Below are 15,009 nucleotides of genomic sequence, written 5' to 3' on the forward strand. Positions count from 1 at the left end.
TTTAGTGTAGAATATATATCATCTTGTAATTAAAAAAATCAAGCCTATAACTTCTCTCACATGGTCACTAGACATTTTTCCATGCCGCATGCGGTTGCACATAATTGTAGCAATCTGGTCAAAGGAACAGCTCAAAACGCTAACTATAAATTACTCATTTCATTTAATTTGTTAGGAATGATGTAGAACAGAAAATAGATTAAAGAACAACTTGAAAAATATTCTTCGCTTATTCATAATTATTTTATTTTTGTATTTTGCATCTCATTAGAATATCCTAGCAGAGCCTTGTTGTAGGGCATATAACCATATTTATGTGGTGTTGGGAACCTAGGGTTGTTGTCATTCATATTATTCAATCATAAACTTCGAGATTTTTCTCATACTTTCTAGTATATTCCAATTTTCTAATCTAAAGTTATCGTTTAAATTTTCTTCTATAATTAAGTTGCGTCAAGAGACGTCAGCACGAGCGATTATTCCAAGAAATCAAATATATTTATTATGACTATCGAATGTGGTAAATTTATCACACTCAATGATTAGCAATCACTCACTTGTGGACCTCTACCCCAAAAAATGAAATATATCTTTATAACAACTTACTGACTATGATAAATTGTGTCAATTTCCTCGAAAAAAAATAGAAGATTCTAACCTAGACAAGATGGTTTAACGATCCCAATTGTCAATGAATATTCGTCCACTTATGGTAAAGGATCCAGTATTGAAACTTGACTGTTTCTTACTTTATCATACATGTCTTCAGAAAATGGAGTTAGTTTCGTTGGGATTTCCTAATACACTCCCAAGTCTTTTAACCGTTCGATTTGTACTCAGTGGTACTTTATACTCTGAATTTTCGTGGTTCCGTAGTTGAGCCATTAGGGAGGAGTAGTAGTTCAGAAGATGCACATCCATTTTTGTACACAAAACTTCCAAAGTGCTGTTAGTTGAGCAAACATTATGCAAAGACTTTGAACTTCTTTGAATGGTAGTTGGAAGACTATGACTTGGGGATAGATAGCATGGTTTGTTGGATCACTTACATGTAAAGTTTTTCTTTGGACTTTGTTCCTCATCACCTGCCAATATCAGTGCCAGAGATGGATCCACCGCCACCACAGCCAACCACGCCGCTGCTAGCCCCCGCACCTCCTCCCTATCACCAAGCAGGATGCTTGGATTTATGGTAAGTTCTTTTCACTTCAATATTTTTGGTGTACATCATGTACAATGGGAGATTTCTCTAATGCGGGATGAATCTAGCGGGATTTGAGGATAAGCCAGCTGCCAGCCCAATACAACCAGTCACATCCCGCAAGATTAATTTATCCGCGTTGGAGAATTTCTGCAAATATGCAATTCTACTGCATTTTTTAAAAATTTAAATTTAAATTTTGAAATTTGGTTTTGATTATGTAGTTTGTGGATTTTGTGCTGCTGCGGTATATTTAAATGTTGTTGCCCTCCACTGTTTGAGCCTGGGCCTCCTCCACCACCATAGTGCTACATTTTCTTATGAGCCTACTGTATGAATTGTTTTGTGTAATAATTGGTGGACTCAAATCTTCATTTGATCTAACTATTTCAATTTGGTTAATTTGATTTTTAATTTATGTTTACATGCATATTTATTAATATTTTTATTTCACTCTTTGAAGATTGGGTGGCGAAGAGAGGATACAATATGTATTGCATCAATAGTCTTTGGATTCCTTGTAATCCTAGGGTGACTCGAAATCCTGCTGTTTTAGATTCCTTGTTACTACTTCTGTATAACCTAAGTCCTATATGAATTAGTATTGTATCAACAGTCTGTATAAATACCAATGCTGCGCCACCCTATATTTACAGAGTGGAAATGTTTATCTTTCAGGTTGATGTTAAATATAAAGTGGTTTGGCGCGTCCCTTTTTTTTTTTTTTTTTTTGTTTTTTGTTTTTTGTTTCAATTTGTTTGTTAGTGCTGCGTGTGGCAGGTAATTTCCAATAAATAAAAGATAGTCATGGAGTTTGAGGAAGTGAATGTTGTTGGTAGTGTATGTGTGGGTGTAGTGGTAAGTATACTTAGGTAATATTAGTTGAAAAAAATGTTGTCTTGTGTGTGTTTGGTATTCAAGAGAACATGTGTGATCATTTTTATGTTGGTTTTTAGCTGATCCAGCACATTTCACAGTTAGAATGTAATATGGTGTTTTAATGTTTGGAACCTACCATGTCAATGGAAACGTGAACTTCTTTGACTATTGTGATAGGCGGTATGATGGTGATAAAAATAAAAAAAATAAAAAAAATGATGCAGTAGTATTGGAATTGGGTCACAGTGAGAATATGATTATTATTGCAAGCTTTTCAGGGGAGGGTGTCAACATGACTTTAACTTTACTGAAGGAAGAATTCAATGTGGTTTGTAAGTGTGACTTCATTCTTTTTGCGAGGCACATAGATATGTTCTTAGAACACCTCCAAGTATACCAAACTAAAGAAGAAGTTTCTATTGTTCATCCAACTAAGTTGGGAGATAATGTTGGTGTTAAAGTTGACATTGGTAATGAAGTTACATTTGGTGAAACTGATTATGTTAATGAAGATATTGTCGATGAGCGAGAAGGTAATGTGAACGCACAAGACCCGTATGTGAATGATGAAGTTGAGATTACTGGAGCTGACGAAAAGGATAATTTTGGAGAACCTGTGGATGTGGGAACATCATCTAGTATGGGTACAATGAAGAGTGCTAGACTATGTGGTGAGCAATCTATCATTTATAACTCATTTGAAGAATCAAAGCAAGATGACTGTAGTCATTTGGAGTTTGTAGAAAGTGATTATGCCATGCATGACGATGATCTACGATTCAAGGAATTTGTTGTTTAGAGACTAGTGGGTTGGACTTGTACAAGAAAATTAAACCAATGGTAAGGGCGAAGAAGAAATTGTTTGCGAGGTAGGCAATGGTGGCGAGATGGAAGATTCAGTGACCCTAGGCACAATGATAGTGAGAATGATTAGGAGACGTGCCAAGATTTTAATGAAAACACAAACTTGGACAATCCACAATTTGAGATTGATATGTTGTTTAGTGATTGCAAAGCATTTACAAATGGCTGTCACACATTATCCACTACACGTCAGAGTTGAAGCTAATGGAGCCTGATATTTTCATTGTAGATTATTGAAAAAAATATAGTTTTCTCCAATATCTTAATTGAGTCACATTACTTTGATAATCTAGCTTGACCAAAATTGAAGTAATTTTTTTACTCAAATCGCCAAAAAATACTCATCCAGCAAAGTATATGCGCATAAGTCAAACTTAGTAGGGTGGCTAACCAAATGTGGTTAGCTAGAACAGAAGAAAGTGAATTTAATCACATTTGGCCACCCTTTTTGGATATGCTTTGTTACACAATAGTGAAATCAATTTGTTTAAAGCTTCTATCATTTACATTTCACAATAGCAAGATATATAGAAACAAAGTAAAATGTGGATGACACTGAGTCCACAATAAAAACATTTCCTACACAAACTACTCATGAATCTGAATTTCACAAGATTCTAACCAAAAATAAGTCACAAGAAATTTATTCAAATACTGAGCTAACTTTTCGTACTTTCTCGAAATTTGAATTTGCTTAGGTTAAAATATTTGTAAAAATAGATTAAGAGCTCGTTTGAATGTACTTTTAAAAATGACTAAAAGCGCTTTTAAAGAAAATATTTTTAGGTTCCAAAAGCACTTAAAGTGCTTCTTGCAGAAAGCACTTCAAGTGCTTTTTGAGGATTTACTTGTATTTTTAATAAGGGTTGGTTCTAACAACATTTTCACCAAAAGCGATTTCAGTCATTTAAAAGCACATCCAAACAAGCTCAAAGATGACCTAAACAAAAAAAAAAAATCTACAGAATTTGTTTTTCGAAGATAAAACAATTGTTTGACAATTAGGTGCTAAACTTTAGGTTTTAGGCCAAATGCATTAGAGAAGGATTAAGAACCAAGTTTTATACAAAGAAATAAGAAAAAGAAAGAGGTTTGTTTCCCTCCCTTACTCATATATCCTGAGTTATATTAGTGTTAATGTTAAACGCTAACAATGTATCTGTTGATGCCTAAAAATAGATCAATGGGGTTGTATCATTTAAATTAATTTGGTTAAAATTGAAAAGGCAAAAAATAAACAAGAAAAAAAGGACAGAAACGGACGGGATTTTTTTTTTTTTTGTTTAAATACCAAATCTACAAAAAAACACTTAGGGAAATACTTTTAGTTTAGGCACCAATGAAAAAGTAAACCAAAATCATTTTATGAATACAACTAAATTTTAAGATATTTAAATGATTGCCACACAATTTCACTAATTTCTTTGTGCTATCCACACACCCCATTTTACTTCTCACACATTCCTTGATAATTTCTGTCCATTGATATTTTTCAATTTATCCGATCTGACGGTTGAAAAATAAAAAAGTGTGTGAAAAGTAAAATGAGTTGTGTGGATATCACACCCCTTTCTCTAGCAACATGTGGCAGACTGCTCAACTTTCGAGCAATTTTTTTTTTTTTTTGGAAAATTGGAATTACACCAGGGCCAAGCCAGATTACAACAGAGAACCCACACAGGACTAACAAAGCTAAAAACCACAGGGACACCAAAAAAATAGAATGATCCAGTGACAAAGATTACATGTACTGCTAGGTCGTGTTTGTTTGGCCACCTTAGGCCTTGTTTGGCACGTCGTATAAGACCACTGGATAGTATTAATAGTATGAAACGGGTGTTTGATGAGTTTTGTATTAAATAAGCACCGGATTATTTAATCCGGGCCCACTTATTTTATACATCTCCTGCCCGCTTGTTTATCCCAACCAAAACCTTCGAATAATTTAGTCGGGTATAATGGTTCTCCTCGCTTATTTTGTCCCTCTCTATCGCTTCTTCGTCCCTCTCATTTTCTCGCAACACTCTCCTTCCACTTTCTTACATCGCATGCACTCTTTTGTCTGGATCCCAAGTTCATCTTCACCTTCTTCTTCTTTTCTCTCTCTATTCCTCCCTCCTCCTTACACATGCACACGCACCTCCTACCTCATCGTTCGCCTTCGATCTCTAACAAGTGACAACAAAACCTTCCATGGGTTGAAGAAGGAAAACGATGATTTAAATTCTTCTGATCTGGGTTCTTACGAGGAAGGGAGCCGGGCTCCGACGAGGACGAGGATAGCAATTCGGATCTGGGCTCCGACGAGGAGCCTGTTGGTTTATTACCATTGAAAATATTCAATTTGGGATTTTAATTTTGGTTGGTGTATCGATGAGTGGGTTCGTATGGAGGGTGGGATTTGATAAGTTATAGTAAATATTTCTGGTATTATTTTGGGTATTTTACCATTTGGAAGAGAATTACTCCGGTGTGGGACATAGGTTTACTGTCTAATCTTGTTCTTATGTTCAATGCATCTGGTTCTTATGTAGAAACCCCAAATCTTGTTCTTATGTTCAATGCATCTGGTTTTTATGCAGAAACCCCAAATCTTGTTCTTATGTTCAATGCATCTGGTTCTTTAGCATGTATTTTTCGAACTTGTTTCTTCCTGCCAAATAACAATAGGCATGAAATTTATTATGAATGCTTTTTGAATGAGTTGCCTTGCTGAGCATTTTCACTTGATTGCCTCTTATTATGCAGGTTGTGTTGGCATCTAATGACTTGCCTTCTATCAATGATGTAACTTACACTGAACTGATTGAGATTATATCAAATGATGTAACCTCCCTTTTCTTATTTGGTTCAGTACCAAACACAGTATAAATAATACGATCATTAGTCCAATACTGCACCAAACGTCCGACTAATTTAGTCAGTATTATCCGGTGGCTATTTATCCTATCCGACAGAAATAGTCAGTACAGTCGAGGCCTTAAGTTTCATTGGAGTAGACTACTTGGGTAGCATTATTATTCTGTGTTTGGTGCAAGCTGGGATTGAGTAGTGGGATTAAGTTGGACTTGTGCCGACTAAATCCTTCGTTAGCTGGGCTTAGCAAGAGCCCCTGAAAAAGGAGGGGATTGCTAGTCCCATTTTCCCGCTTCCCCTCACTTTGCCTCACCCCATGCTTGAGAACTTGCCCTCCCACTGTCTTTCTCCCGACCTCTTTCTCATCTGTCTAGAAGATCTTCAAGTCTGCAAGACTGGGTTTGACAAAAACGATTCAAACGAATCTAAAAGTCCAAGTCTGCAAGACTCGATTTGCAGGTATTTACCCTTTTTTGGGTTTTCGAATCGATTTTTTTCTGGGTTTTTTAATTGATTTTTCTGGGTTCTCGAATCGTTTTTTCTAGGATTCGATTTTCCTTCCGATTGGAATTCCTAATTGTGTTTCTGAATCGTGAACATGATAAAGGGTTCTGGGTTGGGTACTTTGCGTTCTCTCTCGAAGGATTACAACTGCAGAGGGTTTCAAAATATTTGATGGAAGGTCGAGAAGGAATTTGTTATTGTTAATTGAAGAGTTATTCAGCTACAAATCTTTAAGTAATTACTTGAGCCGAAAATAAACAGAGGACTTATGAAGGAGATGAACTCTCATATATCAAGAAAATGATTTTGTGATTTGGGTTGCGTTTGAATTGTGAAGGGAGGGTTGGATTTGCGAGTTGTCTTTGAAATACCAAATTGAAGGATTTGATTTTTTTGAGATATTAGAGCTTTTGAGCAATTTGGAGTGGTTGATCAAATTGAATGATTCAATAGTTTTGCTTTTTCTGGGATAACAAATTGAAGGATTTCATTTAGTTTTGATTTTTCTAGAATTTGGTTAATTGTGCAGAAACTTTCGATGCTGGGGTTCACTTTCATTGGATAAGAATATTTTGCTACATATCATGGGTTTTTTTTTTTAATCATTATTTTACTCTTAGTCCGACATTGCACCAAACGCTTCACTAAGTTAGTCTAGTTTAGTCTAGTCGAAGACAATTCAGCTTAGTCTCTGAAGCTAGTCCAGTCCAAGATAGTTCGATGCAACAAACACACCCCTATTATTTTGATGTCACTATTGAACAGTGACTTGACGACATCCATCATTCTCGACAGTGATAATATATATATATATATATATATATTATAATACATAATCATGTGCTAAGAAATCAATGAAGTTGAGTTGGTAAATTGACATTATTTCACTTGGGAGGTCATGGATCAACCTTCCAATAGTCATTATTCGTATTTGATGCGAGAATTATACGCACACAAATTAAACCCTCTTTTTATCAATTGTAGTATAAGTAGGGATCGTTCTTAACCGGGGATTAGGAGGGATTGCAAAATCACTTGGAAACTGAGTCAAAAACGTAAAATAAAGTTTAAAACACTAAACTAGACTCAAAGAATGCAAAACTAAACATTTAAAACACTAAAACAAACCAAAAGACTCAAACAGCACCCAAAACACTCAAAACTGCCTTAAAAACACTTTCTGGGTAGTTTTGAGCACTTTGACTACTTTGGACGAAATTGGGTAATAAAATGAATCAAAACACTTAGAAACCCAAACTAAGACACTTTCTAACTAAGTTGGACACTAAAGTAAAGGGGGATTGAGTTTTTGACGAAATTAACTAAAATGCACAGATTGTAATTAAAAACAGATTGTAAAGATGAATGTGATGGAATTGAATGGATGGGATGGCTAGCTAAGGGGTTCATCTCCACACATGTTACACTTGCATAATAAAAAGATTTCCAATTGCATTTCAATAAACCATGAATTCTCAACACCCCAAGTTAATTAGGTCCGCTTAAATTAACCGTCAAGTTTTCCTTAAGTTAATGAATTGGATGATTGCATACGACAATCCAAAGCATTCCTCACAAGTTCCCTACATGAATTGCATAATAGAGATACAAGCAAGAATCATTAAGCAACATGAAAACTATAAGTGTTGACGAGGCATTCGTTACTATGATTGCATGAAACTTATGCCAAGAATTCGTTTAACGCGATTGTTTATAAGCAACCTCCACTACTTGTGAATATAAGTTCGTAACTATTAGGTGAAACTCACTTATATTCTAGCGTCATATTCATGCATGAAAATTAAGCGTATACTCTCAATAAACATACATAAATAAGTTATCAATCAAACAGTTAAACAAATTGAATCCACAACTTATGAAACGCAATTAGAAGTAATCAAATCAAAATGCAAGCATAAACATATATTTCGAATCCCCCCCTAGCCAAGGGGGGGGTTTAGTTCCTCATACGTACAAAACAAAGAGAATTGAAATTAAACATTGGAATCGAGGAAAAGAAACACCTAAACATTCCAACAACTCAAACTTGAATTGTATGAACGTTTAGGCACTCTTCTCCTCCTCTTCGTTGTAGCACAAGGTCTAAGGATAGGTTTGGAGGGATGGGGAGTTATGGATGGTGTAGAATGATGTGTTTAGGATAGGGATGGATGTAGGGGACCTCAAGGCTTCTTTTTGGGCAGAAAATATGAAGAATGGTGAAGTATGGATGTGTTATAGAGAGGGATTGAATTTCTGGCGTGAATGGTGAATGAATTGTGTATGAATGGGAATGGATGCTTATTTATAGGTGAATGAAGGAAGAAAAGAGGGAATATGACAGCTAGGTTGTGATGATGAATGCATGTGCAAAGTTGGTTGAATGATTATGGGTGCATGTGGCTGATTTATATGAAGGGAATGGAAGAGGGAACATGACAGCTAGGTAAAGTGAATGTGGCTGCATGTTTGAATGATTAAATGATGCATGTGGGTTGGAAATGCATGTGCAATGATTCTTTGGTGCTGAAAATGCATGTGTAAGCATGTGTTGGCTGATTTAAAGAATGTGAGGGAATGATGAAAGGGGAAACATGACAGCTAGGTTGGTTGGTGGCTGCCATGGATTAAAGGGTGAATGCATGTGGCTGATTTAAGTGAATGATTATGGGTGATTATGATAAGTGATAAGTGGTGATGATAAGTGTATGATATGTGATTATGATAAGTGATAAGTGATAAGTGGTGATGATAAGTAATGATATGTGATTATGATAAGTGATAAGTGGTGATGATAAGTAATGATATGTGGGAGTGTGGCTGAAATGAAGGAGTGGAATGTTGGAATGTTATGCACGGCTAAGGATATAGGAGAGGTTTTAAATGTCCTAAAACTAAAGGGAACAAGGTTCCAACACTTTGGTCTTCAATTAGGTCTTCAATTTCGTCCAACACTTTGGCTCCAAGCATAGGCTATCCATCCTTAGCCCAAAAGTGCTCCAAAAGTCTCCAAAATGCATCTTTTTGCTCCTTTAGCCCTTTGGACCTACAAACCCACGAAAATAGCTTAAAGTACTAAAATAACTAAAGAAACATAACGTAAATGCACGAGAACAAGCCATTTAAGTCGCATGAATATGCTCCTATCAGTATTGTAGCCAAATTTTATGGGAACTTTATGAAAAACTCTTGGTACTATTCAATTTAACGAAAAATCATATTTTTACACATTCATTTTACCTTTTATTTTGTACTTATCGTTAAAAATTAAAATTTTCAAGTTCTTTTTATTAGTTTTCCTAAATTTTATTCGTATATTTTATTAGTAAAATTTTCTAAAGACCTTTTATCGAATGAGCTAGGTGGGTTTAGGTTTTTTGCAATGAGGGCAAACATGAAAAATATACAATTCTTATGTCTTGGGTTACAAAGTACGACTTGATCCAAAGAAATTGGTTGGGCTTGGTATTTTTCTTTAAAAATTATATTTCACCTGGTCCTAACGTACCTAATCAATTAGTGTTTAAAGGGGGATTGGATCCTGTCCGGATTCTTTTTGTCCGAATCCTCCGTCTCCTCCCCAACACATTTCTTCTTCTTTTTCCTATGCAGTTCTGCTGCTGATTCTTCAATTTTTTTTTCTCTTTTTTTTTTTTCTAGCCCATTCTACCGCACCTTTTTCCAGGCCATTGCTACGATCCTGGGTCATCGTCTTCTCCAACATCCGCTCCCATCTCAACCAGCCCACTGTCTTGAGGCGGAGGATCCGAGGCCCCTGCTGCCATCGTAGCTTCTGTTGCTGTCAACACACGGGTGATTGTCTTTTGATCGTCCGATTTGTGGTTGAACGGACGAGATTGATGCATTCGGAGGATCCTGAGAGAAGGATCCGGAGATGATCCTATTCCGTTTAAAAGATCTCAATAACCTAGCCAGATGAGGCCTTTTGACTACTTTAATATAAAAATTGCAAAAAATAAAACTCCTGTTATAAAATCGACGATGTGTGTACAGTGGAATAAATAAAACAAGACACAAAATTTACGAGGTTCCTTTACAGTCAGTGTGACTGGAGTACGTCCTCGGGCAGCAGTGATGCTTTCATTATAATTTGGAATAATAGGAGTACAAAGATAACTCCATGTATTCTCTCATCTCCTATTCCTCTCTTTCTCTTCCCTCATCTCTTTCTCTCTGTGCTCTGTATATATTGATAATAGTCGAAGTGCTCTATTTATAGAGCAACTCCGTATTATTACATTTTGAATATTTACACCACACATTTGACAAATGATCTCCACATATCAATATTCTGCCAAGGTTTTCAACACTTTGGCAATGTTTTCAATGTTGTGGCAAGGTTTCCAATACTGTGGGCATTCATTACCCACTAGTATTTTCAACACTCTCCCTTGGATGCCCACATATCAACATTAGTTGCCTTGTTAAAATCTTGATCTATTTTTGGATGCTCCCCCTTGATGAATATTTCCCCCTGATTTCAAATTCTTTAGGCTGATCATTGATCCTGCTGCTTTAGTCTCTTAGCAGTGATAGTTGCCAAATGAGGTGTTTTACTTGTTGTTAACTTTCCACAGGCTTGTTCTTGAACTGGGTTAGAGGGCCTTCTACTAGACTTCCTCCAAATGTCTGAATTTACCTAGTTTATCTGGAGCTGAATTTGATTCAAGGGTGGTGGACACTTGATCTTGAATCGGACTTGTGATTTCTTCAAAAGCCGTCTAGGCTTGATCTTGAATGAAATTAGATCATGAAGAGCTTCATGTGACAGGTGATCTTAGACTTTGTCGGGGATGAACTGACATGTGTTTGTTGTGCTTGTCTCCACATGCTTTAATGCATCATTTTCACTTGCCTTACTTGCCCCCTTTGCAAAAGTGGTATTTTCTTTATGCAGGTTTGACATCTTCTCTTGTAGTATTTGTCCTCTGATACAGGAGTGGAATGCAAACCTTGCATTTGAATGAACCATTACTTCTTGGTGGCAGCGAAAGTTTGAGTGGAGGTTCCGACATATTGCTTTCTTTGTCCTTGTCTTGGCAGGTAAGAACAAGGGCAAAGGAAAGGACAGGGAGATTACATGATATGAGATACTCTTGCTCTCATCCCTGATGATATGAGATACTATTACTCTGGTGTGACTTGTTTGTAGAGGTATTCTTGGAGAGGAAGAAAACTGAGTATTTCGAGATATTTTGTGAAAGATGCATTCTCGAAGATGAGGAAGAGTTAGATATTTTTCAGTTCTGGCTTTCCATGGAGGACAGAGGTTGACATATATAGGGATTTCCCAATAGCAGGTAGTAGTGCTGTGTCTTTACTCTTATCAGCAATTGTGGTGTAATTAGAAGAGTAAGATTCACGCGTTTTCAACTTTATCAGAAATCTTTGATAAAGTTGCACGTGATATCCAAGAGTTGAGATTGCGTCTGAGTTGATAGACGTCATGCAGAGAAATCCAACTTTTGAAATTCGAAAATCGGTGTCTCTTCGATTTTTGAATAAGTGGTCATGTTGCCCCTCATTTTATAGAGATATCAATTTTGTTCAGAAACACTAAAAAAATTGTTTCCTGCAGAAATTTCCCTTTCTTACACTTCTGAGATTTTATCTGACTTCCTTCATCATTTCTGAAAATGGCTTACCCATCTAACATTTGCTTAGATTTGAGTCTCAAAAGTGATACAAACAAGCAGCGTCAGGATAACATATGACGCCCGTCCTTCTCATCTTCTAATGGCCCTCTTACAGTTGGGGACTCTGTGATGAAGAATAACATAACCGCTACAGTGGTAGCCAGGAATCTTCTCACTCCAAAGGATAATAGAATCCTTTCAAACCGGTTTGATGAAGCTGCCGTTCAAGACTCATTGGCTCTCAGTGTTCAATGTGCGGGCTCTGTATCCAATATGGGTCAGCGCTTACTTGCTCGAACTCACCAAGTTGAATCATTAATGGCTGAGGTGGCAAGTCTTAAACAAGAGATTAGAGGGCTCAAGCATGAGAATAGAGTGTTACACATGCTTGCAAATAATTACTCTACGAGCATGAAAAGAAAGCTCGACCAGCTACTAGAATTCGAAGGTCAGACTCAAAATGACAATCGGGGCTTCGAGTCTTTATTCCAAAGACATCCATTGTCTCAGCTGTCTGGAGTTCCACCAAGTATTGAGACTCCAAATAATCAACTTCTGGTGTCTCCCCTTCGGGGTACTTCCGAGTACTGAGGCTTCACATGAGCAACCTTTGTGAAGGTTCCCTCCTATTTGTTTGTTTTAATTCTTGTGTATGTAATTTCTCGAAGATATTAATATATAAGCTTTATTTCATTCAGTGTATTGTGCTAAATACAATAAAGCATATATTTCACTAAGATGTGGTACTTCTGGACCAAATATCAATTTATCTTTACCCTCGCGAAGATAAATGATCATTCTTAGTGTCTAAATCATTTGAGTATTCAACTCATAATCTTCAATCCATATGATTCTTTAATATCATAAATATAATGGATAAGATTCGTGTTGGCATATTGTTCGATTCTGCAGTTCGAGACAATATTTCTCTCAACACTTTATAATCTTTCTTGACTCTTCAGGAGTCCCAATTTAATATCATCAACTTTTGCAAGAGATTTTAGTATGTTGCAACAATACCATAATGAAAGTACTCACTAAGGCAATTTATATCATCCATTGGTATTGAGTACATATTGTATGCTTTACCCTTCCGGGGCTTTCTTCAAGCAATTTGAATCCTTCAGGGATTTTTTACACTTCATGACACATTTTCCTTTAGAATTTATACAGAGCAATTCACTTCCATGTATATTTGAGGGATTTACTTATGGAGATATGATGTGGGCGACTCATAACCCTTCGTATATAAGTCTCCATTCATATGAACTCTTTTACAACCTTGTGTCATATCATGTGAGTGTATTTCACAGTATTACAAATGCACATATGTAACCTTCCAGGTTCAACATCCTTTGGCTATTTGTATTGTATCCAAGTATATAGGTCTATTTTTCCACGTTCTTACAAAATTGTAATGAATTTGCCTTTATCCATTTTTGCCCATAATTTTGTTGATGGAAAAGAACGTGACTCAATATCACCACAGCTTATTGATGAATTTAGTAGATACTTGTAAAAACCAAAATTACCATTGGTTATCATCAATCTGTGATCCCATATTCTCATGTGCATGCGCATGCATAAAAGCTTTTCATTTCTTTTTGGGATATCCATTGCCTCTTCAAGGGCATTACACTATCTCTTCCAGGATAGTCATAATTTAGAGAATGTGGATCATAACCTCCTCTTGAGCATTATAGAGCTTGGATTTTAATCTCCACTTCGGAAGTTGAGTCATTGGAACCTATACGTCTATCATGCTTTATGCATGAGACATCAATATTCCCATGTCCGCAGATTGACCATTTCGGGACAAGTATCCTTGCGGCAACTGTCATGCGTCTGGCATGCAACAGTTACGCTTCAGGAATGCAATAGTTCAGTAGTGCCATATTCTTCTTCTTTTGAAGGACTGAACCTTTTGAGTTTGAGGGTCTGCCACGCTTCAGGCGTGCAACAGATAAATCATTTGCTGCCATATTATTTTGTCCAACAGGGACATTAATTCTTGTAGGCACATTTGTAGCAAGTATATGTGATTTCATCACTTTCGTTGCATCATTAAATGCATCTGGCATTTGATTTGCATATCGTTGCATCATTCAATTATTCTCACTTCATTTTCACATTGATTGCTTTGTGAATCAAAATAAGACAAATTCTCTTCGTTCTTCTGGAACGGTTTTTCCTCATCATTCTTCTGGAACGAAGTTATTTTCTCCCCCTAACGGCAGGAAAATTGTCTTATCAAATTGACAGTCCACAAACCACGCAGTAAATATATCCCCAGTCAAGGGTTTTAAATATTGAATGATAGATGATGTTCAACATCAATGCCTAATCCGCAATGATGCTTCATTTCAGTATGTTGTGGCAGTGCAATAGGCACATAGATAACACAACCAAAAACTCGTAAATGTATAATATTTGACTGGTTCCCAAACACGAGTTGTACTGAGAAGTATTGATGGTTGTCAACAGGTCTCAACTAAATCAATAATGCATCATGTAAAATAGCATGTACCCATGTAAAAACTGGCAATTTTGTTTTCATGAGCAAAGCGCGAGTAATCAAGTTCATCCACTTGATAAATGCTTCTGCTAAACCATTTTTGAGTATGGACATAAGGAACTTCTGGTCCTTATTTAATAGTCTGTAGACTGAGACTCTTATGGCTTTTATTGCAATTAAGTTGAGGCACTTTGGCTCTTCAAACTTAAGGTACTCATCAAGGAACTTCATGTCCTGATCTTGAGGATCAAGGGACTTCATGCCCGATCTTTTTGTTTGATGGAACTTCAGGTCCACTCATTTTTATATGATAAGGATCAAGAAACTGCATGTTCCGATCTGATCAAGGAACTTCCGATCTGATCAAGGAACTTCCGGTTCAGTATGTACTCATCGTAACAAAAAGAAGTACAATAAATAAATTAAAGCAATAGGCGGTAATTCCAGCCATAATGAATAAATTGCATTTAAGTAAATATAGCTTGTGACAAGGGCTTTAATTCAGCACCATTCACATAAATCAAAACTTAAAG

The 15,009-nt window shown here is 36.3% G+C and overlaps 1 protein-coding gene across 2 annotated transcripts; it reads left to right on the forward strand.

Moving 5' to 3' along the window:
- The first annotated feature begins 728 nt into the window (after window positions 1–728).
- On the forward strand, window positions 729–3,202 carry LOC103956747. Of its 2 annotated transcripts, none has more exons than XM_048569011.1 (2): window positions 729–1,192; window positions 1,665–3,202. In XM_048569011.1, the coding sequence occupies exon 2, from the start codon at window positions 2,202–2,204 to the stop codon at window positions 2,877–2,879; it is 678 nt and encodes a 225-aa protein (XP_048424968.1). In that variant the 5' UTR covers window positions 729–1,192; window positions 1,665–2,201; the 3' UTR covers window positions 2,880–3,202. The 2 variants fall into 2 exon arrangements, with proteins under 2 accessions (XP_048424968.1, XP_048424966.1); XM_048569009.1 differs by having other exon boundaries at window positions 786–1,192; window positions 1,426–3,202.
- Window positions 3,203–15,009: the final 11,807 nt, after the last annotated feature.

The sequence above is a fragment of a genome, unplaced genomic scaffold, assembly GCF_019419815.1.
Source record: "Pyrus x bretschneideri cultivar Hongxiangsu unplaced genomic scaffold, Pyrus_bretschneideri_v1 Contig5, whole genome shotgun sequence".
Classification (NCBI taxonomy): domain Eukaryota; kingdom Viridiplantae; phylum Streptophyta; class Magnoliopsida; order Rosales; family Rosaceae; genus Pyrus; species Pyrus x bretschneideri.